Consider the following 26,475-nt stretch of genomic DNA (forward strand, 5'->3'; position numbering starts at 1 on the left):
TACAGAATATAACAGTATTTTGTGAATACTAAATTTGCTAGATCTGTTGCATTTTTTGAAACAACTATCGATTTGTTAATCATCAACGGCCAGCCAATTATAGAAGTAATGTAAGCAACCTTATCTAAGGCAATTTAAATATTATTATTAAATATCACTTAGGGCTAATTTTTTGAATAGTTAGATAAACCTAAGTTAGAGCTTATTCCTAGGAATAAAAGTTTTTTTTTATAGTGACATTTATTCTTCTGATAGTCTATCTGACGATTGAAAAAGCAGGGCTTAATCGAATAAATACAACTGAATGTTTTTTATATTGTAAACCGCTGATTAATACCTGAAAACGGACGAATTCCAAAATATCGCCAAAATTATTTTTTTTGTCTTTACTATTTTAATAGAGGTATTTTAAATTCCCATACAATTTTAAAACAAAATTAAAAAAAAATTATATTTTCAAATGCAATTTTTTTTACAGAACTTTGCGATTCGTTTGCCTGAGGTTAGGAAGACTTTTAATTCAAAAGTTAAAACTGTTATTAAGTAAAAACGATTTTTATTTTAACTTTATGGGCTAGCGGAAAACAATGAACAGTTGTTTTAAGGCAAATTATTCAATCGAAGTACATTTTATTTTTAGGAGAGGATAGCCTCAATTGGTCAAAATTAAAGCCTAGTACGCTGCTGATAAGAAACGAAAAATTCCATACAAAAATGAAACAACGAAATGGTAAACCAAAAATTTCGTTCAACTTTTCGTTCTGTAGTACGCTGTTCGGCACAACGAAATTGAAAGTCTAAACTTCTTTTTCGCACACAAACAATTGCCGGGGACATTCATTGTGTGTGGAAAAATGACATTTTGAGTTTTTTTGTTTGTTTTTGTTGTTCATTTTGTCATTGCATGTCTTTCTGCGATGCGTGTTTGCTTTTTTTTTCATTTAAGTTTTGCAATTTTTGAGTATTTTTCGGTCCAAATTTCTCAAGCATTTCGTTGTCCTCGTGGAGACCGACGAAAAATTTCGTTTCACATCAGCAGCGTTCTAGGCTTTAAGGCTTAACGCTAACTTAAACGAATCTCATACCGTTTTTGTTTGGTTATTTTTAGACCTACATTCGGAACTTTTCGATTCGAAATGCAAGACGCACAAATTTTAATGTTTAATAATTCAAAAAGCAAATTTTCAGGTTTATGCCTGCTAAAAAAAAAAAAAATTGGCATGACCCCCCCAAGAAGCAAACCTGTATACGCCCCTGATCGGGATAACTATTTTGGTTTCCCTTTACACCAATCTTGAAACAAAGTTTTTTTTTGAGAAATCAAATAATTTTGTTTGTTTTTTAATTAATAAACCGAAATGTCTTGATTTTACAAAAAGGTTGGGAATTGCGAATAAACTCGAAATACTTATGATTTGCACGTCATTCTCTCCCATTTCTCTTTAAAATCTCCACTCTACATGTGTATTTTTGAGTTATATTTACAAAATATGACAGATAACACTCATAATTATCTACGAAATGGTATAATGGTTATTGGTTATGGTATGCAAATTTTGCTAAAGTATTAGTTAGTTGATTCAAGAGAGCAAGATAAAGTTGAGTTAGTAAGTACATTTCAGTGTTGGTATTGATTTTTAAGAAAGAAATAATTTTTTTTAAATTTATTTTTAAGAATCCAACACATAAAAATCAAAGGTGAATATTTTAATATAATTTTACAAAATTATTTTGTTTCAAAAAATGTTATAGTTACGGCATACAAAAAATACGGTTAAAATACTGCACAATTATCGGTAACTATGAAATAAATAAATAAACTTACCAAATTCACGTAAAAATCGTTTTCCAACGAAATTGTAGTAAATTTCCATCCCTGGTATTACCGATCGTGACAATCTGAATGTGGTATTGCGTAGCCTCTGTTGGTGGGACTGCAATGCAATGAATACATTTTTAGTTATAAACCTATAGTGACTATAGAAGGTGGTATAAAAAAATCCGCTCTACTCTCTGTGTTCATCAACCTTTACGTTATTTTTGTTGAAAAAGAAAAATATCTCCTACAACTGTGTTAAGCTATTTTTTTTTCCTTTATACTTATTAACCTGTACCTGTTTTATTATTTTTTGTTTTAACTGTGATCTTAAAGAAAGAGAATATTAAATATTCACTTCAAAGCAGTGCTTTTATAGTGACAAAGAAATTCGTTTTCTAAGAAAATACTATAAAAACAAAAAAAAAAATATATTTTTTTTTTCAAAAAAAAAAAAAAACAACTTTTGATTTTTAATAAACGATATGACAATGCTCACCACTGTAAGTTTATTAAGATATTAAAAGCATATTTATTATCTTATATATATTTTTGAGCTTAGAAAATTTTCCATAAAAAAGGATGTTCTTTTTTTCCAAATAAATTCTTTTAATTCTTTTTTTTTTTTACTCCGATTGTATTAGAATTTCATTAAACAGAAAATAAAATAAATGTGTCACAGGTAGTTAAATAAATATTTATGCAAATGAATATTTAAATAAGTTGTTTATCGGCTTTTTTCGTTACGGTGAAATGAAATTACCTGGGGTTTTTTTTTTGTAAATAATAATTAATTTGTCATTAACTTGAACAGTGTTCATAGACTTTTGCAATTTTTGATATCTTATTTTATGATGTAAATATTTTTCTTTACTAAGAGCTGATTTTTCAATCTTCAAACTTTTATTCCTAGAAACAAGCTCTAACTGAGGTTTATCTGAATATTGAACAATTGGCCCTAAAAATGTTTTTGTATAATAAATAAATATAGGTAAATGATAAAAAAATCAGTGTGATTTTTTTTGTAAAAAAAAAATCTAAAATCAAGTGGAATTCTAAAACACTGTTTTCAAATTACGGCAGCGCGCGATTACGCCAATATCACTGTGCTTGAAAATACAACTTTTTTTTACCGACAGATTGCGCTCCTATCTATTAAAGATAATTCGAGTATGCTGAACACGATGGCGTCCTTAGTTTTTCAAAGTTGGCTCAGTTAAGAAAGATTTTGGCCTCTGAAATTTTCTGTTTTAAGCCCAAAATAAATTTGGCATTTATTGGTTTTATATCGACGTTTATAGACCAAATATATGGTCTTTTAGTAGAATTACAGTTTGTAGAAGATATTTAATCAGTAAAATGGCTATTTTGAAACTTTTAAAAATGTTTGACAAAAAACTCTTTTCGCTTTGTAAAAAAACTTTAGGTATATTTTACTCAGTTTTTCTTCAAATTTTATTATTTCACTTTTATATCTTATGGCCAATAAAATGACACTACTTGCTTTGATGTTATTTCCTACAAAAAATCATCAAAATATCATTTAATCTAGATATATATGTATAACTATATCAATTTTTTGCCAAAACTTTTTTTAAGGGGTTAGGACACTAAAAGTGCTGAAAAAAAAGCTTTTATTTTTTTTTTATCAAACGAAATGCGGTAGCAAAAAAGTTCTGAAGTACATATGATATATTGTTAGGCAGGTATTGGGTGTAATTTTAAAGAATAATAAGAAAATAACAAAACAGAGTCTTTACCGTGAATCTGAATAAGCGCCTTTGCAAAAAAAAAGTATATCTAGCTCAACGGCAACTTAAAATTAAGTACAAAAATATTCAAAACATACGTACGGCATTTTTAGAATATTCAAATTTTTGAATTTGGGAAGCGTTTGAATTCACAAGTAGGTTTTTTTTCACTCAAAAATAGCAACCTTCAATTGCTTATAAAGTTTGATTTATTTAAAGATTAAAAAAATTCGAACCTACTTTTTTCTTCACGGGATATCTAGCGTTTTAAAGATTTGTCATAAATTTTAAGTGAACATATTCAAAAATTATGCTGCGTGCCGTTTTGTACAATCAAAGCAAGTACAGAGATTATCTGTAGAGACATTATTTTGTGATATTTGTGTACCTATATAGTTTTAGTAGTTACACTCAAATACCTGGGACCTGGGTCCTCGCCGAGCTACATCAACTACATCAGCTACATCAACGACTTTAAACTTCAATATCTCCGTTCCATCAGACCTTACGGATAAAATTTTAGTATTTTTGAGTTATTCTGACCACAAACAATATTTCCCAATATTAAATGGAGCTTAACTATTGGTTTTTAGAGTCATCGATGTAGTAAATGTAGCTGATGTAGTAGTTTGTCGAGAAATAGCCCCCTGGCCTGGCATTAAGGGAATTTTTTCAACACCTTGAATGGCCTAACCCCATGCACTCAAAAATATATAGATTATATGAATTTTGATGATTTTTTGTAGGAAATAACATCAAAATAGTGCCATAAGATATAAAAGTGAAATAATAAAATTTGAAGAAAAACTGAGTTTTTTTACAAAGAGAAAAGAGTTTTTGTCTAACATGTATGCTTAAAAGTTTCAAAATAGTCATTTTACTTATTAAATATCTTCTACAAACTGTAATTCTACTAAAAGTCAATATATTTGGTCTATAAACGTCGATATAAAACCAATAAATGCCAAATTTATATGATGCTTTTCGATGATTTTGGGCTTAAAACAGAAAATTTCAGGGGCCAAAATCTTTCTTAACTGAGCCAACTTTGAAAAACTAAGGACGCCATCGTGTTCAGCATACTCGAATTATCTTTAGTAGATAGGAGCGCCATCTGTCGGTTTTTTGAACTAGCACAGTGTATTTACTAAAGAACACGTTAACTTATGGGATTATGTGTTATTAATTTTTTCTCCGGATAACAATCTTCAAAACGTTTAACGTTGGATCTTATTTGTACGCTATACCGTAATTCGACCGCTGACAAAAATGGTTCTAGGTACATATCGACTAAGACCCAATTGCACAAATATTAAATTCATGGATCAGCAAGTTTTATCTTCTGAAATCGGTGGTCAAGCTGAGATTTAGTACTAGTTCAAGGTCCGTGTATGTTAAACTAACCACATCCAGGCTTGAACCAAAGTTGAACCACAGCTTATTTGCCGGAATTGGCAATTTAAAGTCCGGAACCAAGACTGAACCACGTTTGCAAAAATTGCTATTACGATTAGAAAAAGAGGTTTCAGGAATGGTCACAATAAAAAAAAAAAAATGAGACATCTCTGTTCTTTTTTTCTATGAACTTTGACATTACCTACTATTTAAAAATTTAGGTGTAAAAATATGCATTTTGACATTTTTCTCCCTAAATATTTGGTATTTTGGCGCCGCACTCAATTGAACTGTTTATAGGTTGTCATAACTCATTTCTGATCTTTATAGTAAGGATGTTCCAAGTCAATTATTGTACTATTTGAAGTTTCGATGTTTTGAAACGCCTTTTTCAAGACTTTGAATTTTTAATGTGGAAATACACTAACCCAAAAAATTAAACCAACACAAAAAATTCGTCAATTTTTTTAGTGATTTTCGATAGTAAAAAAATGATCGTAGGTACCAAATATTTTATTTCCAACGGTAAAATAAATTTTCCAATTTTGTTTTTTTTTTTATTTTTCTCTTAAAAAAGTGGGGAACATTTTTTCTGATAAAATGATTTATTATTTTTTGAAAGACTATTTATTTAGCTTCAAGATTCATTTTCTTTCAAACTCTTACAATTTTTTTTATACTCGACCACGGATCATTTTACAGAAAATTCAAGCCTATATTTTTAAAAACTTCGTTCAATTTTCTACACAGAAATTGGCGCAAAAAAATTTGCTAAATATTAAGTAATTTACTAGCTGAGCGAAAATTTTAATCATTTTTTATCGTTTTACTAACTAGTAAATTACTATAGCGCCCAAATTATTATCAAAGAAAATATAAGAAGACAAACTGCCAACAACATGCACAAGCATGACGTGGTGGCCGAGTGGTTAAGGCGATGAATTGCTTATTCAATGTGCTCTGTCCACATGGGTTCGAGTACTGTTATCGCTAAATATTAAAAAAAATTTTTTTTACTTAAAATTTATGTACATATCATGTATGTATTTCAAGACGAAATACTAAAAAAAAAAACTCAACTTGATTCTCTCAATTAAAATAAGCGCAATATTTTAAACGATTTAGTAAATTGCTAAAGCCATTTTAGTAAGTTAATAAGCCAAAAAGCATATTTTTAACTTAGTAACTTACCAAAAGGCTTTAGCAAATTATTTAATCGTTTAAAATTTTACGCTATTGAAATTAATTTCAATTTCGAGGAAAATGACAGATTTCAATATGAATTCAGTAAGTTACTAAAAGTTAAAGCTGACATTTCCAGATTTTAACTTTAGCAAAATGTTAAGTTATAGTTAGTTGTTAAAATCGTTTAAAATTAGAAAATTCTACTTTTTAAATTTTTTTAAAATCGTTTGAAATTTTGCGCCATTAAGTTTACTTTTTTAAGAAAAATGTTTTCTTACTTTGAGATCAATTTAGAAAAGCTATCAAAATAGGCATTTTTACAGTTTTTTTTTTTTTAGAAAATGTACCGCTCTTTTTTAACTATGGGTGATAAGATTAAACTGACAGTGGCGTATCCAGAAAAAATGTTGGAGGGGACTGGAAAATTGAGCCCCCTGAGCCCCCCCCTCAATACGCCACTGTAAACTGATGCTTAATTATTGATAAACCTGAAATTAATCAGATTTTCGTTACAATGAAAAAAAAAAAAAAACGAAAACCCATTAGGTATGTAATTTAAATATTCGAACGCAATTTAAAAATACTTTTAAAGTCCCACCGATTTTTATAATATTTGTTCTTTCAATCCAACAACACTCTTTCTCAGGCTGGGAATTTTTTATTATCGAAAATAAAATATTCCTCAATGCAATTTTATATTGTTTTTGTTATTTTCCGTTTAAAAAAAAAAAAATTATATATTTTTATATATATGTATTTATTTTGTGCGTGTATGCGTTTGCTTATGGAGGCCAATGTTTTATATATTGTTTAATATGAATTAGAAAAAAAAATTCCACAGAAAATGAAAAAATGAAAAAAAAAAAATCTTCCTCATGGAGCTTATCATACCTTTTACGCAGCAACTAATCTTTCGATTTCTATTGAATGTACATAAAAATAGCTATTAATAGAGTTTTTTTTTTTTCGGGGGATAAGATCTGCTTACGTAGATAGAACTGCCAGAGGTAAGGTACCTTATCTAATAAAGCAAAGGTACTCATATGTATACTCAAGGATAAGATTATGATCTTTTAATAAATTTTCAAGGGTATTGTTTTGCAAAATTAAATTTTAAATATAAATTGGGTTAGATACATAATTTATATTTACTCAAGCATTTTTTTTTTTTTTATTTTTAATCTTTTTTGTAAAATGTAAATATTTACATCAACAATAATACCAACGAACCCATAAAGTATTTTGTTGATGTTTTTTTTGTTTCTTTTTTTTTTATTTTCCGCTTGGACGTGATAAAAATATAAACAAAAAAATAGGAAAGTGTGATCATTTTATGCCGCGAGGTTATAGTTATTCATAATATTGTGAACTTTTGTGATTCATTAATTAATTAATAACTATAAGAACATGTATCATTATGACGTTAAAAATCGCTCATAAATGCGAAATTCAAACTGGTAGAATGTTGGACTTTGTAATCTGACAATATTAGGCGCGTCCCACAGAGAGGTTTCTGAGGGCTCAGAGATTTTTTTTAAAATGGGACAAAAAATCTCCGCTGAGCGCTCACTTTATTTTGTAGATTTCTGAAAAAAATTAATGTTAATAGGATTCCACCAAGAATCTTGTTCTAAAAATTATTTTTTTTTTTTCCATTTTTTGGCTTTCTCTTCTTATATTTAGACTTTCTTATGGCCGATTTCATAAACATTTAACAGGCTTTTAAATTTTTAAATGAGGTTTTTTGTATGGAACAAACGAGGAAGTAAAAGCCTGATAAATATTTAAAAGGGCTTTATAGAATTGGCCATTAGTTTTAGTTTGTTCGTTATAAATAAGATTGCACATAGTTTAAGAGAGAAATATATTTTCTACTTTAGAGTGAATCTACTTGATAAACAGTAACTAACCGAAAGTAATCTTCTTTTAAGACAAAACACAGTCATATTATCATTTTTTTTTTTTTTTAAAGTCGATAAGCTCTTAAGTGAACGTTAACCTAGACAACTCTTGATGAATACAAAAACACTTGTACCATAATATAATACACTAGCCCAAAAAATTAAGGGAACAAAAAAAATATTCGATAGGCTGTATCTCAGTAAAAAATGATCGCATCATGACAAAATAAAAAGCGTGTAAAAGCTCTATTCTTCTAGTTTTAGGAATAAATGTTAAAATATTTTCTTTCTAACGGTAAAATAGCTAAATCGTTGAAAATGTTAAAAAACAAAAATTTTCCAATTTTTGTTTGTTTTTACTTTTCTCTTAAGAAAGTGGGAACATTTTTTCTGAAAATATGATTATTATTTTTAGAAAGGCTATTTATTTGGCTTAAGATTCATTTTGTTTCAAACTTCTACGATTTTGTTTAACTGCAATATAAGTCATCAAACCAAAAACCATACTTTTGACTTTGACTATCAATATCTCAACAACGGATCACTGTACAGAATATTCAAGGACATATTTAAAAACTTCTTTTGTTAAACAAATTGTTTTCTTATTTTCTTTTCTTTTGAGTTTATTTGAACATTTTATTGATAAATATCGTTTAAATTTAAGATAAACCAAGGAAAAATTAAAAGATTTCAAAAAAAGTTAAATTTTGAAAAAAGGCTTTTTATACCATTTTTGGATGTTTTTCCTAATTTTGAAATTTTTTTTTGTTTTTTCTTGGTTTATCTTAAATTTAAACGATATTTATCAATAAAATGTTCAAATAAACTCAAAAGAATTTGATTTTGCTCATAAAAAAGTTACAAGAAGTAAGTCATTTAGACCTGCAGAAATATGGTGTTTTACTTCATCTCAAAAATTCAAACCCTCACAACAGAAAAACTGCTTGATGAATGAGTCTGAAACTTTGCATATTAATTTCAGGTATATTAAGCTTCAATAATTAAGCCTCAGTTCAATCTTATCACCCATAGAAATTAAATAGCGGTAAATTTTCTAAAAAAACCGTAAAAATGCCTATTTTGGTAGCTTTTCTTAATTAATCTAAAAAATAAGAAAACAATTTGTTTAACAAAGCAAACTTAATTTCTTTGTAGAAAATTAAATGAAATTTTTAAATATGTCCTTGAATATTCTGTACAGCGATCCGTTGTTGAGATATTGATAGTCAAAGTCAAAAGTATGCTTTTTGGTTTGATGACTTATATTGCAGTTAAAAAAAATCGTAGAAGTTTGAAACAAAATGAATCTTAAAGCCAAATAAATAGCCTTTCTAAAAATAATAATCATATTTTCAGAAAAAATGTTCCCACTTTCTTAAGAGAAAAGTAAAAACAAACAAAAATTGGAAAATTTTTGTTTTTTAACAGTTCCAACGATTTAGCTATTTTACCGTTAGAAAGAAAATATTTTAACATTTAATCCTAAAACTAGAAGAATAGAGCTTTTACACGCTTTTTATTTTGTCATGATGCGATAATTTTTTACTGAGATACAGCCTATCGAATATCACTAAAAAAATCACGATTTTTTTTTGTTCCCTTAATTTTTTGGGCTAGTGTATAAACTTCATTATGTGCATTTTTATCATTTTTTTTTTATATTATTATAATTGAAGTGCGATTCATATTAGCGGTTAATATACATCACGCGCACTTGAATTTTGAAAAATATGGTATTGATGTGCACTGTGCAGTAGATACGCTGTTAAACCAGCGACATTAAAGATATATTATCAGTTTCAGTTTATTTGGCGAAGACTGCACTTCTATTTTGTGCACAAAATTGTCAAAGGCGTTTGAGTTTTAAAGTTGTAATTCTTTTGGCGCATCGAACACCATTTAATTTACATTTGAGCGGCCATAATCAAATACCGATTTATATCTCCTCTCAAACGTCATTCCCTGCTGAATCTGACATTTGCTAACCTGTGTGAGTCAAATAAGAGAATAATTGTGCAAGTTATTTTTCCAAGTAAAAATATCAAATAAAATTTTTTTTTGGAACAAAAAGCAATTACTATAAAAACGGTCCATTAAACATTTAAAGATGTACCATTAAAATATGGATATAATTATTTTTGACTTTAGTTCTGTTTGGTAACTCAAAAAAGTTGCAACGAGAGAAAATTTCGTGGGTGGTGGGAGTAAGAAATTTAACCTTCTTCGTTTGAAATCTAGAATCTTTTTGCTAAAAAATTCTTGTAGAAATGTGTAGTGTCTTTGACAACAAGACATTTTTGTTCCCACAAATAACTTTTATAGGTATGTCCGTTTGGGTAGGTACGCTTCAAAACAAATAAATGTGATTATTTTGATCCCAAATCGTGTTTGCGTACTCCAAAAATGTGTGTTTTACGTAAAAAAAAGCTCTCATGGAGAGAGAAATTTTATTTACCCTCCTGAAAGATTTAACTCAAAGAGTTTCTTGCGGCTAAGATTTGAGTTATGTCAAAATTTGTTTGACATGGAAAATTTTGTATTTTATTTGTGGAAAAAGTTAATCATTTTATAATTTAAGAGTTTCAAATAAGTAAAAATAATTTTGGGAATATTTCGTCCCCATTCTAAAAATTTGACACTTTTTATATTTTAACCCAGGAAGTCGAAGTACCCAAACGCACTGTATACATATAGAAGGTAATACATATACTATTCCGAGAGCTCAAAAGAGAGGAAGTATCACTTTTCTTTTTCTGTGATTCTTATTAGTCAACTCTCTTGTTTACAATTTTATTTTGTAAATACACACATGCAATTTGACAGTTCCTCTCTTGTTAACTTCTTTGTTTGTTAGTGTGACAACATTTTAAAATATGTATGCGATTTACAAGTTTTCTAATTTTTAATGGAGACTTTTAATTTAATGGAGTAGTGTAAATAAATTGGACCTTAATCAAGAAAATGAGTCTATTTTCCTTTCGGAGACTTTTCACAACTTTAAATGATTTTTATTTTACTGCTACTCGTTAAGTAAAATAAACTTAAGAAAGAAAAAAAAGTTTTGTTGGAAATATCTCAAAAACCAGACCTCCAAAAAAATTAAAGTTTTCAGTTATGAATAGATACTCCAGTCAAAGCGTCATTTGACCTTGCGCAGAGAGGCACTGTCAGTTTTTATTTCATGGATCGTTAGGGGTATATTTAAAAGGCTTAAACCCAATTTCTCACCACCTGATCATTCTTTTTAGCGGAGTTATTCACAAAAATGTATTTTTTGGGATATTTTACTTCTAAGCTAATATCTTTGCTCCAGATTGTCGTAGACCAAAAAATAAACATACATTCTCTTTCTTATAATATTTTCTATCGTTGTATGTAATTTCATTGTATTTGAGTAAGTAAATACAAAATGGCAGCCATTTAAAGTCAAATTCTTGCTGTTAAAAAACACATTTTTGTCATTATTTCGAAAAAAGCTTATATCATGATTGACATTTGTCTAATTTATTTTGTAGCCCTATTTATGTCCTGCATTTTACAGAAAAAATCAGCTCTTTATCACCAAAGATGGCCGAGCAATTGATAAATGAACGCATGCAAAACCGGTGCGAAAACACCAAAAAATATCGTTTTTTGGGAATAACTCGGCTTCAGAGTGTCCTACGACAAAAAATAAAGCTATTAATTGTTCGTTATAACATTTTCTATCGATTTGGTGCACATTATTTTTGTTGAAACAAATAAAAAATAAGTTATATTAAGTCAAAGACGTTTTTTTGTTTAGCAAACTTTTGCCTTATTATTTTATAAACAGTGCAAGTATTGGCTAACAAAAAAATACTGTTGTAGCCCTTTAAATTATCTACAATTTAAAAAAAAAAATTAGCTCTCTACGACCCACACGAGCCGAGTTATTATAATTTTAAGAAAGCATCATTCCGTAAGAAAATTTAAAAAAATTTAACTTGTTTATAAGTCGAATAATAGTTCTCAGTGAGAGGGGTTGTTTTCATTGTTTCTTGTCATAAGAGGATTTGTCTCATGTTTAAAGAGATCTTAAAGAGATCTTTCTTTGATAGCCCATTTGATTAAGAGAAAAATTAAAGTCCATCCATACTGAACAAATAAGATATAATAATAATAAAAAAAAATAGGTTGTCTGTAAAGCCGGTTTACGGACGATGATTTTACGTGATAACGTCGTCAGAAAACAGGTCGTGTGCTTTTGTTTAAAATGAGTCAATTGAAGGGTTTACTTATTTCAAACAATTATAATTTACAAGAAAAAGCTAAAAATTATTTTCTCATTATATTAATTTTTTTATTTTAAAAGCTTACAAAAAAAAAAATTATGCAATTTAAAAGCCAAGTATTTCTTCTTAAGAATAAAACCATTTTTAAATTTTTACAATGCGCAAAAAGTATAAAAATAATTTATTGAAAACAATCACATTCATCAAAAAAAGCAAAAAAAAAAAACATGAATTTTTATCTTCTACCATTTTTTCCCAACATATACAGGGTGTCCCACAGTCACCGCCCCAAATGAAAACCATGGATTCCTGAGGTCATTTGAAGTCGAAAAACTTAAGAGGTAATTTTCTCGTTTTCGTCCCGTTTTCGAGTTACCACGGTTTTTATGATTTTTGCTCTCTTGTCCTTTAACTGGCCTTATCTTTGCCAAACTAAGTTTGATTTGAAAGATTTTTTTTACAACCAATCAAGAATTTATTACAGTTTAAGTTTGCCTCAAATTTTTTTTTCTGCGGACAACCGTTTTTCCACAATTTTGCATCAAACACAATGTTCTTCGTTTTTTAAGTTGTTTTTTACACTTTCATATCATTTAAGCCAAAAAAACACGTTAATGAGTATTAATTTTTTGTCCTTTTTCTTAAAGCCAAGTTTATTTTCATAAAAAAAATAAGTTTTATTTCAAAAAAAAGGCTATTGAAAGTAATTAAAAAAAAATAAACGAACTGAGTGAATTAAAAAAAAAATAATTTTTAAATAAAAAATTGATTTAAATGAATTAAAAACTTTTTCTGAGCTATTGTGATTAAGAAAAGAACAAATCGATAAAGCTCAGAAAAAAATTTAATTTATTTAAATCAATTTTTTATTTAAAAATTATTTTTTTTTAATTCACTCAGTTTGTTTATTTTTTTTTAATTACTTTCAGTAGCCTTTTTTATGAAATAAAACTTATTTTTTTTTTATGAAAATAAACTGGGCTTTAAGAAAAAGGACAAAAAATAAATACTCATTAACGTGTTTTTTTGACTTAAATGATATGAAAGTGTAAAAAACAACTTAAAAAACGAAGAAAATTGTGTTTGATGCAAAATTGTGGAAAAACGGTTGTCCGCAGAAAAAAAAGTTTTGAGACAAACTTAAACTGTAATAAATTCTTGATTGGTTGTAAAAAAAATCTTTCAAATCAAACTTAGTTTGGCAAAGATAAGGCCAGTTAAAGGACAAGAGAGCAAAAATCATAAAAACCGTGGTAACTCGAAAACGGGACGAAAACGAGAAAATTACCTCTTAAGTTTTTCGACTTCAAATGACCTCAGGAATCCATGGTTTTCATTTGGGGCGGTGACTGTGGGACACCCTGTATATTAGACTGATTCAAAAAATTTTTTTTTTCTTTTGTTCAAAGCATTGTTGAAAATATTGTTGGAAATGACGAAAAAAAAATACTGTAAAAGTTTCAGCCCTTAATGTTAACATTTAGTACCGCCGCATCGCAATTTTCTATTTCCCATACGATTTGTATGGGAAAGATTGTGTATTTGTGTTTAGAATTTTGTATCTTTTTAATGGTTCATCAAAAAGGCTAGATTTAATCATTTTCTTGTATAAAATTGAACGCTCTACAAGATTGCATTTATGAAATTTAAAAAAAACGGACGCGAAAAATTAATTAAAATAATTTTTAGTTGAAAAAATGAATAATTCGAATTTATTGAAAAAATCTAATATGATAGTTTTAGGGGTTTGTGAGTTATATAAAAGGGTCTGTGAAACCAAAACATAACATAGAATACAAATATTCGAAAATTTTGCCAAATTTTTTGAAAAACATAATAATTTCGTCAAAAAATCGGAAAAAAATGAGAAAAAATTACTTTTTATATTTTAAAGTTGAATAACTTCGAAACGCGGGGGTAAATCAAAAAAATTAATGAGAGCTTTTTTGTAGAGCGGACAATTTTATAAAAGAAAATGATTTTGTCAAGCCTTTTGGATGAACCATTAAAAAGATACAAAATTCTAAACACAAATACACAATCTTTCCCATACAAATCGTATGGGAAATAGAAAATTGCAATGCGGCGGTACTAAATGTTAACATTAAGGGCTGAAACTTTTACAGTATTTTTTTTTCGTCATTTCCAACAATATTTTCAACAATGCTTTGAACAAAAGAAAAAAAAAATTTTTTTGAATCAGTCTAATATATATATCTTGATTTAACATTGTGTAGCTTGTAGTTAGTCTACCGTTATGTGTGTTATACCAAATGAAAGGTAATTGTATCAGAGTGCTCATAAAAGTTTAATAAAATTTCTATCTGCTCTGGGTCAAAAGTTATAAACTGTTGAATTTAAAAATTTTATTTTACAGTTATCTCAAAATTGTGTCTACGAAAATGATTAAAACTTCGCACACATTTAGTCGTAGTCATGGTCTATCATTATTCCATATCATTTATTCCTGTATCTATTAAAGAAAAAAAGATAAAAATAAAAAACAATGAAAATCGGTTAAAAACGGTAAAAAAAACGTGTTTTTTAAAAACTTGTTTCTTCCGTTATTCAGTAAAAACTCACTAAACGATTCCAAGTTTTTGCACATGTATGCATAAGGCCAAAACCTACATGTCTTATAAGTTTGAGATTTTAAATTACCAAAATATAAAAAATTACCCAAAAATACCCCTAAAAAATAAGGTGTATTTCAAAAATACATATTTCGAAACGCAGAGTGTTGGAAAAAAATCTGTATCAGACGCCTAATTTTTTTCTCTCTCATCTTTCACCTGGCATCTTTAGAATTGTCAAAAAAAATTTCCTTTACCCAAAATCATCATTTTTTCAAACAAAACGTTATAGCTTAGTTTCAAAATTTTTTAGAAAATTTTCTTAAATGCAGTTATTCTTAAATTAATCTCATCTATCTATAGCAAAAAAAATCAATTCTCTACGACTTTGCGTCTAGCTCAAATTTCATCTTTCCGTTTTACCCCTGTTTACCCTATTAAATGACGGAATTTTTAAAAATCCTTCATTTGGTATTAATGGAGACTTTAAATTTAAAAGAGTGTGAATAATATGGCCCTAAATTTGATAGATGAGAATTTTTACTTGTACGATCTTTTCGTATTTTGTGAGTTCTGAATTGATAAAAAACAGTCAATCTTAAAAACATATAATTGTTTAAGTTCACTTTTTTGTGTGAATTTTTATACCTGCTCCAATCAATATTATCTATATTTTTTTTTTTTTTGTTAAAAATATGTTATCTTAAAAATGGTCAGAGGCTGTCAGTGCATTCACCTTAAAATATTGACAGTATAAAAAGTTTGTATCATAAACAAAAATGCATTCAGTAAACAAATGAATCATGTTACATTTTTTACTTTCTAAAAAAAAAACAAGTTAAGAAACATCAAATCAACAATATAAATAAAACCTATTGTTGAGTAGCTTTTTTGTGATAAAAACTCAGTAACTTTCCATTTAATTTGTTCTATAATTTAAACCAGTTATTTTGCAATAATGTTTTTATAACTTATCTCTTTGGTTCAGATAAGATTTATACTGATTTTGAAATCAAAGTTATAAGTTGCTAGGGTTTGGATTTTATTTCCACTACTGTGCACCAATTTTATTCTTGTGCACACACAGAGAAAAATATGACCCGCTAAAAACTAACAGATTGCCATATTGTTTTACCGTCCATACATTTCATAAGGAAATCTTATTAAAACCAAAGATTAATAAGGTTTTTTTAAGGAGATTTCTTATTATTTTTATAGAGAAAATCTTATTAAAATTTGACTGAAAAGTTGATTTTTTTTTTGCAACTTAGCACTAGAACAAAAATCGCGATCAATATTTTCATGGCAGGTTGGTTCAGGTGGTAAGGTGGGCGACTAATGATTTGAGGTCTCCAGTTCGATTCCCAGCCTGGCCACCTTTTTTTTTATTTTTTTGCAGATTTTAAAACAATAAGGAAAACCCGATTGTTTTAATAAGGTTTCCTTCTTGGATGAAAACCATAGAGAAATCTTATTGTTTTTGTTCTATTTTATGTGGTCTATTTTTCTCTGTGCATGCGTCATAATTTGTTTTTGTATAAAAATCCCTTTGCAACTTTTTTTTTTGACAGCTGACTTATTTGCATAGTGTATATAAACTTTTTGTATCGTTCTTAAAGGCCAGATACAACATAAAAACACAAATGCAAACAATGTAAAAATAAACCCAAACCACCCCATGCAAAATGACTAAAAACTAAGCAAACAACAAAAAAATTAAAAAAAAAAAAACACCCAAATGCGTTTCGCCTCAATTTTTTATGTGTAAATGTTGCCAGAGATTTATCCACAGTATTATTGATTTTTCATTTTGTCAGTATTCAGTAGTAAAATTTGTCTTCGACATTGCACTCTTTATCGTTCGTAATTGCTCCTTTAACCATAAGCTATTATTAAAAAAAAAACTAAAAAACTTATAAATTACGCACTGATATTTGGAAAAAAAAAAAAAAAAAAAACAAAATCGATTTGTATAAAAATAAAAAACGAATAAAAATAATATGAAATTAGTGAAAAACTTGTCATTTACTGAGGATATTAAAGAATATTTTTTGAAAAATGTAAACACGCATAAAATTTTGTACTTTAACAATGTATCTTTGTAAAATCACAATTTTACTAATTAGATAACATATTTTTGTGTCTAATTTATAGGCATCAATGGATGAAATCAGGAATGCTGCTTCCAGATTATGCCGGGATTATTTAACTGGCCGATGGAAGTCTATTACTTCAGAAGATATAGTAGTTAAGCGTATAAGGTAAGTCAGTTTTTTGGTTTGATGTGGTTTTTTTTTAAATTTTTTTTTAACATTTTTAGTGGAGGTTTGTCTAATTTTCTATACTACATCAGTCTCCCAGAAGAGCAGTCCGATAAAAATAGCAACAACTTATGTAATAGTCAGACTGCTATTAGCACTAGCAAGCGCCAGAGGAAAGACAGTGCAGCGTGCGGAGATGAACCAACTGAGGTAATAATAAAATAGTGGGTGTGGGTTGTGTTATGGTTGTCATAACAGTGACAACCAGTGCAAAAAAAAAAAATCAAAATTTTGATAAGTTATAACGTCATTTCACCATGGCCATGTAAATGCGCGTTAGGTGAATTTTTATGGATTTTCTAGATATAAAGTTTTGTTTTTACTGTTATTTTTTAAGAGCAATTCAAAAATACGTCTATATATTTGGTTTGACGTCAATAAACTGTTTTAGGCGGGAAAGAAAACGTTCAACGTAGGTAAAATTATTGTTATCAGTAAGATAACTATCATAACCGAAAATTGGCAGTTTCTTACATTTTTTGTTATCTTTCACATCATAAAAGTTAACTATTTATTATATCCGGTGGGCTTCATGGAAATATTTCTTTTAATTCACTAATTTTTGTTTAAATATTTATTAATGAGAATATACATAATTACCAACCAAGGCCAAACAAAAATAAATACATAAATAATATAATTTAATAATAAGGGGCTTGAACAATCTTTTATCTTTAAAATAATTATATGTTAATTGCGTTGAAATTTTGATTAAATTTTATTGCTCGTTTAAAAATTGACATTTTTACGTGACAAAATTAATCTACAAAATGAACATGGTTCACAATATCTAATATTCTTTAAAGTAATTTAATTTGAAGTTTATTTTTATTTAAAACTAGCTGACCCGGCGGACTTCGTTACGCCTCTTCGGCTATTTACTTAAAATTTTGGAGGGTTCCAATCTTTTCCAAAGATAAATAAAAGAATGTGTTTTTTTTTTAGTTCTATTGATCGCATTATCAAGATTGATGTTTGTAGGCTTCAAGTTTCTATATTTCGAATATGAAATATTACGAATTTAGGCTATTCATATGATTTGGAAAGCTAACTTTTTTTGAACCCCTTGAAAATAACGTAAAGTCAGAACTTGAAAAAATCGTTCAAAAACAAATTTGGAGTGGACCACGCTAACCATTTATGGTATGGAAATAGATTTTGACCGATTCTTAGACTTACCCGATGTGCCCACAAAATTTCATAAAAATCGTTCCAAAAATATATAAAAAAAAAAAAATTTTTGGTTGGACCACCCTAAATATTTAGTGGTATAAAAATAGATGTTGGCCGATTTTATACTTACCCGATATACCTACAAAATTTTATAAAAATCATTTCAATAAAATATAGAAATTTTTTTTGATTGGACCACCCTAACGTATGGCCGATTCTCAGACTTCCCGACATACACAAAAAATTTCGAAAAAATCGTTCCAAGAAGATATAAAAAAAAAATTTGGCTGGACCACCCTAACAATTTATAGGTATGAAAAATAGATGTTGGCCGATTCTCAGACCTACCCGATATGTGTACAAAATTTCATAAAAATCAGTCTAGCCGTTTCGGAGGAGTTTAATAACAAACACTGCGACATTAGATTTTTATATATTAGATTTTATTTTTTGTGAATTGTCATTCCCGACAAATTTGTAGCCTGTTTCACAGAACAGAAAAATTGCATCAAATTTTTCTGTTTTTATACTTTTGAGGTGGAGCAATTTAAATGAAATAATAATAATTTTTAATTTCAAATTTCAAAACTGCTAGTATTATAGAAAACCGACGGACGCTGACGTATAATTTTCGGTTCTTTGTTATTTTGACAGTTTGCACGTACTTGTGCTGTTGTGATCTGTTCTGTTCTAGTTTTTTTTTCTCACTAAACAGATCTAAAATCTTCTAATATGTAAAAATTAAGTAATAAAAATTTTCCATTTTTTGTCACAATAGCCGTGTTTTATTGGTACTCAGTATTTTACTGATTAAACATTTTATGCTATAAACAACGACAATTGATTACTTTTATTTATTTATTATTAAGCCTTATTGTTGAATGATCAAAAGTGTATAAGTTTAGAAAAAAATTGTCTCTATAAACCAACAAATAAAAAACTTTTGTTTATCCTTAGCAAGTACTGAGTTATCAATAAAACGCGGCTAATAATAGATCCGTTCAACACTCCGTTGGTACTCATGAGAGATTAAAAAAGTCCGTTTGTGTACTTCCTGGACTAAAATATGAAAAGTGTCAAATTTTAAAAGTATTGACGAAATCCTCCCAAAAACTATATATTATTTCTAAATAACTTTTTTATCACTTTTCTATTTTTTAATAATTTGAAATACCTACTTTAAATATTAAATGATTCACTCTTTACACAAAAAGAGGTTGTCTGTAAATCCGGTTTACGGACGATGATTTTACGTGATAACGCCGTCAGAAAATAGGTTGTGTGCTTTTGTTTAAAATAAGTCAATTGAAGCGTTTACTTTTTTCAAACAATCATAATTTACAAGAATAAAGCTAAAAATTATTTTCTCATTATATTAATTTTTTTATACTAAAAGCTTACAAAAAAAATTATGCAATTTAAAAGCCAAGTATTTCTTCTTAAGAATAAAACCATTTTTAAATTTTTACAATGCGCAAAAAGTATAAAAATAATTTATTGAAAACAATCACATTCATCAAAAAAAGCAAAAAAAAAAAACATGAATTTTTATCTTCTCACGTCATTAATTCCATTTTTTTCCCTAATAACCTATACAAAATTTTATACCATCTGAAAGATTATTGTCTTATCTCAAAATATATATATCGATCAGATCTATGAGACATCTACAAAAAGAGCTAGAATTTTTTGAACTCGATCAAATTTCATCAAAAAAAGCAAAAAAAAAAAACATTTATTTTTATGTTCTCAGGCTATGGAATCAATTTTCTTGTTTGACAACCTATACAAAATATATACCATGTGAAAGCATATTATTTTACCTTTCATATGACGTATTAATCTCATTTCAAAGATGCCTATAAGAGAAGTTAGAATTTTTTAAAGTCAACCATGTCGAATTTCCAGACTGAGATCTCCACTGGTGTTTTGAGGTTTTTCGCAAGTTTCTTGATTTAATATTGTGTAGCTTGTAGTTAGTCTACCGTTAGGTGTGATATACCAAATGAAAGGTAATTGTATCAGGATGCTCATACAAGTTTAATAAAATTTCTATCTGCTCTTGGTCAAAAGTTATAACCTGTTGAATTTTAAAATTTTATTTTAGCGTTATCTCAAAATTGTGTTTACGAAAATGATTGAAACTTCGCACACATATAGTCATGGTCTATCATTACTCCATATACTTTATTATTGTATCTATTAAAGAAAAAAAGATAAAAATAAAAAACGATGAAAATCGGTTAAAAACGGTCAAAACACGTGTTTTTGAGTCATGGCGTGGTAGTGCACTTAACTTCAATTGTATTTTTTTTTTTTAATTAAACTTTGATCGCTACAAAAGTAATTCACTGAAGAAAAGGAAAGTGAATACAAACTTGAAATATAATATCTAACCATTTGGGGTAAATCACATTTTTTTAATATCTATGTATGAATATTTACTCAGTTTAAAAATGATTTCATTTATGATAGACAAAGAAAAATAATGAGTGGCCCATAAAAATAGAAAAAAAAACAAGATTTGTTCATCCTATTTCAAGCGAAAAAACTGTCATTAATTTTTTAAAACGAATAAAGATTTGTTCACATGATTGTGATTGTTAATAACCACAACTTAATTTTATAATGAAATAAAGCCAAAACAGATTATTTATTTTTATAGCTACACATGAATGCAAGCAAGCGCACGAATGTCATGACAAAGGGTGGTGCAATTAAGAAAGAATAAAGTTCACTTTTCAGTAATAATAATAATACTAATTTACATCAAAAAAGTATTTTATTATTATCATTATCTTTTATTTTATAAACCTACTTTAATTTAATTAAATTTCATAATATTTACTCGAAAGTTAGCAGACTAATGGGAAGCAAATTTGCTTTTTTTATTGACGATTAAGTACTCCTATTAATTTAGGATTAGCAAATAAATGTGCCGAATTTTAAATTATTGTTACGTTTAAAAACATTCAAAATAATCATACTTGTAAAAATATTTTAAATTGAGTAATTTAAAGCCTATGAATGTTCATCTATTCAATCATAACTTAAAAACTACTTATCGTAATTTGACAAATGAAGTATCGTTAGAAGCGTCTTGCTTGTTCGCTGGTTATATGCTATGTTATTTTACATTAAGTTGATTGTGGTGCCCTCTGGAGGCAAAAATTACGAACTATTTGGTTTTTTTTATTGAAATGCATGTACCTTATCTTGAAATCGATTAAGAAGTAAAAAAGTATGAAACAAGAAACTCTTTTCATCTTAAATTTTTATCTTGTAGGTTCTTTTGCGGATTTATGGACAAACACATGGTGAACATGCTCTAGAAACAATGATAACAGAATCCGTTGTCTTTGCTTTACTTAGCGAACGTAATCTTGGCCCAAAACTCCATGGACTCTTTCCTGGTGGAAGAATTGAACAATATATTCCAGTAAGTTAAGAATGAAAAAAAAAAAAAAATAAATCTATAATATTTAATTATTAATAATTTTCTCTATAAAAACAAAATAGGCACGTCCACTTCGTACTCTTGAACTGTCCGATTATAAAACATCAATGAAAATAGCTGAAAAAATGGGTGAAATTCACAGTCTTCATATTCCAGTATCTAAAGAACCCGAATGGCTATGGAATACAATGCAAAGATGGCTTAAAAGTTTAGATTCAATTATTCAAAATATCAGGTATGTTAAAGAGTAAAATAACAATAAAATTCTTATATTGAATTTGTTAAACTTTTTCAGTCCAGAAGATGAAGAAAAAAGTGAAGTTAAAGAAATTAAAAAAATTGATTTTGCAAAAGAAGTCGAATGGGTACGAAATCTAGTTGACAGTGGTGACTATCCAGTGGTTTTCTGTCACAATGATTTACAAGAAGGAAATATTTTACTCCGAGAAGAAACTTCTCGATCCCGCCGTGCATCTGTCAAAAGTTCAAGGTAATTTTTTTAAACTTTTTACTTTGAATTCTTTTCTTGTTTTGTCACAAACATAAATTTTGCTTGCATGATGTTTTTTTGTATATTTTATATTCCAGTTAAATTAAGAGCAAAAGTTCGATTGGAACACGCAAAATAAATTCATATTTTGTATAAACTCTCTCTTTCTCGCTTACACATATATAAAACATAAAAATTGTATCTCTCTCTATCTCTCTATCTATTTTATAGTTATGTTCTCTGATACACTTAGGTATTTTGGTGAAGTATTTTATTTATGTTATCATTAAAATCATTATTTTTTTTTGTATCTAATATTTTGAGGCTTTAGGTTTTTTTTATTGTTTTGTTTTGATTTCCTATCTATTTTTCTTAAATATTTTCTTTCTGCTGTAGTTCTTTAGCAGAGACTGAAAACGAGGCTTCATCAAGTCTAAGCAGTGATCGTAATGCAAATGCTTCCAGTGGATTGATTGGAAATCAAAGGTAAGGGTTAATAGACAACCCGATGTAGAGTAGGCAAATTTATTTTTTTTTTTTTTTTTTGTAATTTCATTTAGCCCTGAAAATTGGCCCTTAAAGAAAAAGAGAAAAATCCAGATCAATTTATAAAAATGTGAAAAAAATATAAGGTCTTCGTTTAGGATGAGTTTACAATAGGATTTAAAATAGGATTTTTGTTAGATTCTAAAAGATGTAGGAAAAACCGCCTTTTAGGATTCAGCACTTTTGTAGTATGTTCAATGAAATTTGTGCGCAAAAATTTAGAAATTCTATGGTCTTACACTTTACCATTACTTGATATCTTTTTATTTGTAAAAAGTTTTTAAAACGGGAGTGAAAAAAAGGTGGCCTACTATAATTCCTATCTACCTGTTTTCTATCTACAAATTTCAAAAAAATTGTTACCCTAACGAAACTTTGCATCAAAACAGTGGAATATAATAATATGACACATGTTTTTGGGTTATTTTGTTGATGCTGAATCTAATGAAATAAAAATAAAGCCAATACAATTGCATTTGAAAAAGTTATTGCTGATTAAACACAAGGTTGTTTGTTATTTGATACCAACAGTTAGAATGTATAACAAAAACCCATGAGAAAACAGGATGAACTGATGAAATTTAGGATGAAGCTTTATCTAAAAAGCAGGGACAAGGATCCATAAAGTTCTTAAAGTTATTTTTGGTGAAAGGGTATTTTTTTTGAGAGGTTGATTTATGTGTGAGAAAGTTATCATAAAACTTTTCTTTTGTTATAAATACTACGAATTTAAAGAGCGTACAAAATTATCTTGAGTGATAGGGTGTTTTTTTTTTTTTTTAAGAAATGATAAAATTCAGAATTATTACCAGAAAAACTGGGGCAAAAATGGTACGACAGTGAAAATTGGTAAAAATATTTAATTTATATGTAATAGAAACCAGAAATCTAAGAAGTCTATACAAATATTTAAGGTGAATATAAAAAGTAGGTACCCTAACGAAATTTATTAAAAATATTAGTCTATGCCATGGGAATTACAATGAAATAAGTCTATAAATTTTTTTCATGTGACAGGGTTTTTTCGAAAAACTAAGTAATAATAATGGTACGAATTTGAATTTCAGCAATTATGTTACTTTTGAGATTGAAAGAAAGAATCTAAAGTGTCTAAAAGAATATCATGGTTAAAAGGGCGTTTTTTTTTTTATTGAAAAAAAAAAAGTTGAAATTTTTTTTTAAATGTTGTATTTTATTGGCTTTTTGGGATCAAATATTTTTTGGTGAAAGGGTGTTTTTATTCGAAGAAACAGTTAATTCTGTATTTTATCTAAAAAAGCCAATGATTCCTTTTATTTTTTGTTTCGATGAGAAGCTAACGTTTATACCTAAATTAAACTAACGTTTATACCTAAATTAAGCGGATTTCTGTATTGTTTTTTTTTTTACCAAGATGACTTTCATCTTAAATTAAGCGGAAATCTACATAATTTAACATGAAAATTTTCTTATTATCATAAAAATAAGAAGATTTTTTTTTTATCTTAAATCAAGTTGATTTCCGCTTAATTTAAGATGAAAGTTTTCTAGACAAAAAACCATGCAGAAATCCAATTATTTTAAGGTGTTTTTTTTTCCGTGAAGGATTTTTTAAATTTTAATATTTAGAGAATCCGTACGCATTTTTGTTAAAATATTCAAAACCAATTGAGATTCTCTGTTGAAACGCCATTTCGTGATATTTGTTTAAGAATTTTTTTTATATTACTTAAATACCTGCCTTAAGAATGTTTTACGTTTCTAGTTGCATATTCATCAAGTATATAAATTATTTAACCATAGGAGTTGAAAATTTTTTTATTAACAAAACACTAACTAGCAGCTTATTTATTAAAAAAAAAAACATTATCTAACCTAACTTATTTCCAAAATACATAAATTAAAAAAAAAAAAAAAATTATAAAATTAACTAAAACAAATTTTTTAATTTTCTTTCCAATTTTTACAGCAGAAAACGTTTAATCCCATCCGATGACAGTTACACCGACTTAGACAATAGTAGTGATTCCGTAATTAGCAATGACTCTGATGACTGCGAACCAGACTTAATGATAATCGATTTCGAATATTGTGCCTATAACTATCGAGGATTCGATTTAGCAAATCACTTCATCGAATGGACAATTGATTATAGTAATCCACAATTTCCATTCTACTTCCATACTAAAGAACAATATCCCACCAAAGAACAACGTCAGGACTTTATTAGTGCCTATTTGCGAAAGGATAATGAAGATATTGAAAATTATACACCTACAGCTGAAGAAATCGAAGCTGTCGATCAAGAAGTTCAAATGTTTTCAATGATAACACATTTATTTTGGGCATTGTGGTCGGTGGTGAATGTTTTTCAAAATATCGAATTTGGTTATTGGGTAAGTTTTCGAAAAAAAAAATATGGTTAAGGTGTTTTTTTTTATTTTAATGATTTTTTTTTTATTTTTGTAGGAATATGCAGTATCAAGAATTCGTGAATATCAACTTCTTAAAAATAAATATGATGCAGCACCATAAATTAAAAAAATACTTAATAAATTAAAAAAAAATAATAATTAATATAAAATTCTGAGGCAAATATTGTTGCTATATTTTGTACTTAGAAAGCATTTTCGAAACGCGCGAGAAACGTCATGATCAATATTAAGATGTCTTCCTTTAAAAAAAAAAATGCACTTTAAAAATATTCGTAAGAACTAAAACTAACTAAACAAAAAAAAAAACGCTCTTAAAATCGTCAAGTAGACTTTGGTGAAGTAAACTAAATGTGCAACGGAATTCAATATTACTTATATTTCAAAACGCAGTGAATATCGAAAATAGTATAAGATTGTGAGAAAAAAGAAAAAAATAAACACAGTAGAGTCCTTATGAGGATTTGAAAAAAAGGATATAGAGACATTAGTCGATCTGGAGTCAAAATTAAGTTTGACTTGTCAATGCTGGACATTCATTGCAAACTGATGGGAGTTCGAAAAATTCGAATATTGAGTTTTTCTTTTCGAAAACTCTATTAGATCGATTTTTTTTGTCTTAGGATATTGGTATTGAATTTCAAACTTAAGTCTAACTGCAGATTGTTATTTGATTGTGACGGTTAACAAGAAGAATATAGATATCATTCAAAAGCACTAATAAAAACACTTAACGAATGGACTCTACTGTACCTATATGATATATATTTATATTTCAATTTTTTTTTTTTTGTGAAGAAGTATAAGACTACGAATGTACCAATTTTATTTTATATTCTAAGGCAAAAACAAAAAAAAAAAACTTAATAAATTATAAAAGTTATATTCACTATTCTAATTGGTTTTTTTTCGAAGTTGTTGTAGATCATGAAGTTCTTCCCATGAATCTTCAATAATTACGAACAAAAACTAAAAAATTGTAATGTGAATAATATAACCTTATAATTATTTCCAAACATAGCTGTGATCAGATTATTCTTAGAAATAGTGATGTATGTTTGTAAATGTTTGGAATTATAAAAAATAAAAAAAAATAAAAAATAAAATTAATTTCGTTAGTCTCTCATTTCTTTTTTTTTTTATATAAGATTATGTATTTTCTTTTTTAGTTTCATAAGAGTATTATTATTATTTTGTAAAAAG

General features: G+C 27.6%; 1 protein-coding gene across 4 annotated transcripts; it reads left to right on the forward strand.

Moving 5' to 3' along the window:
• The first annotated feature begins 1,960 nt into the window (after window positions 1–1,960).
• LOC129914137 (choline/ethanolamine kinase) lies at window positions 1,961–25,595 on the forward strand. 4 transcript variants are annotated; one of them, XM_055993212.1, is made up of 9 exons: window positions 1,961–2,319; window positions 17,029–17,135; window positions 17,195–17,345; window positions 21,655–21,807; window positions 21,888–22,060; window positions 22,121–22,315; window positions 22,712–22,801; window positions 24,810–25,236; window positions 25,310–25,595. In XM_055993212.1, the coding sequence occupies exons 1-9, from the start codon at window positions 2,302–2,304 to the stop codon at window positions 25,373–25,375; spliced, it is 1,380 nt and encodes a 459-aa protein (XP_055849187.1). In that variant the 5' UTR covers window positions 1,961–2,301; the 3' UTR covers window positions 25,376–25,595. The 4 variants fall into 4 exon arrangements, with proteins under 4 accessions (XP_055849187.1, XP_055849186.1, XP_055849185.1 ...); XM_055993211.1 differs by lacking the exon at window positions 1,961–2,319 and adding an exon at window positions 16,812–16,934; XM_055993210.1 differs by lacking the exon at window positions 1,961–2,319 and adding an exon at window positions 16,860–16,967.
• Window positions 25,596–26,475: the final 880 nt, after the last annotated feature.

The sequence above is a fragment of the Episyrphus balteatus genome, chromosome 3 (assembly GCF_945859705.1).
Source record: "Episyrphus balteatus chromosome 3, idEpiBalt1.1, whole genome shotgun sequence".
NCBI classification, from domain to species: Eukaryota; Metazoa; Arthropoda; class Insecta; order Diptera; family Syrphidae; genus Episyrphus; species Episyrphus balteatus.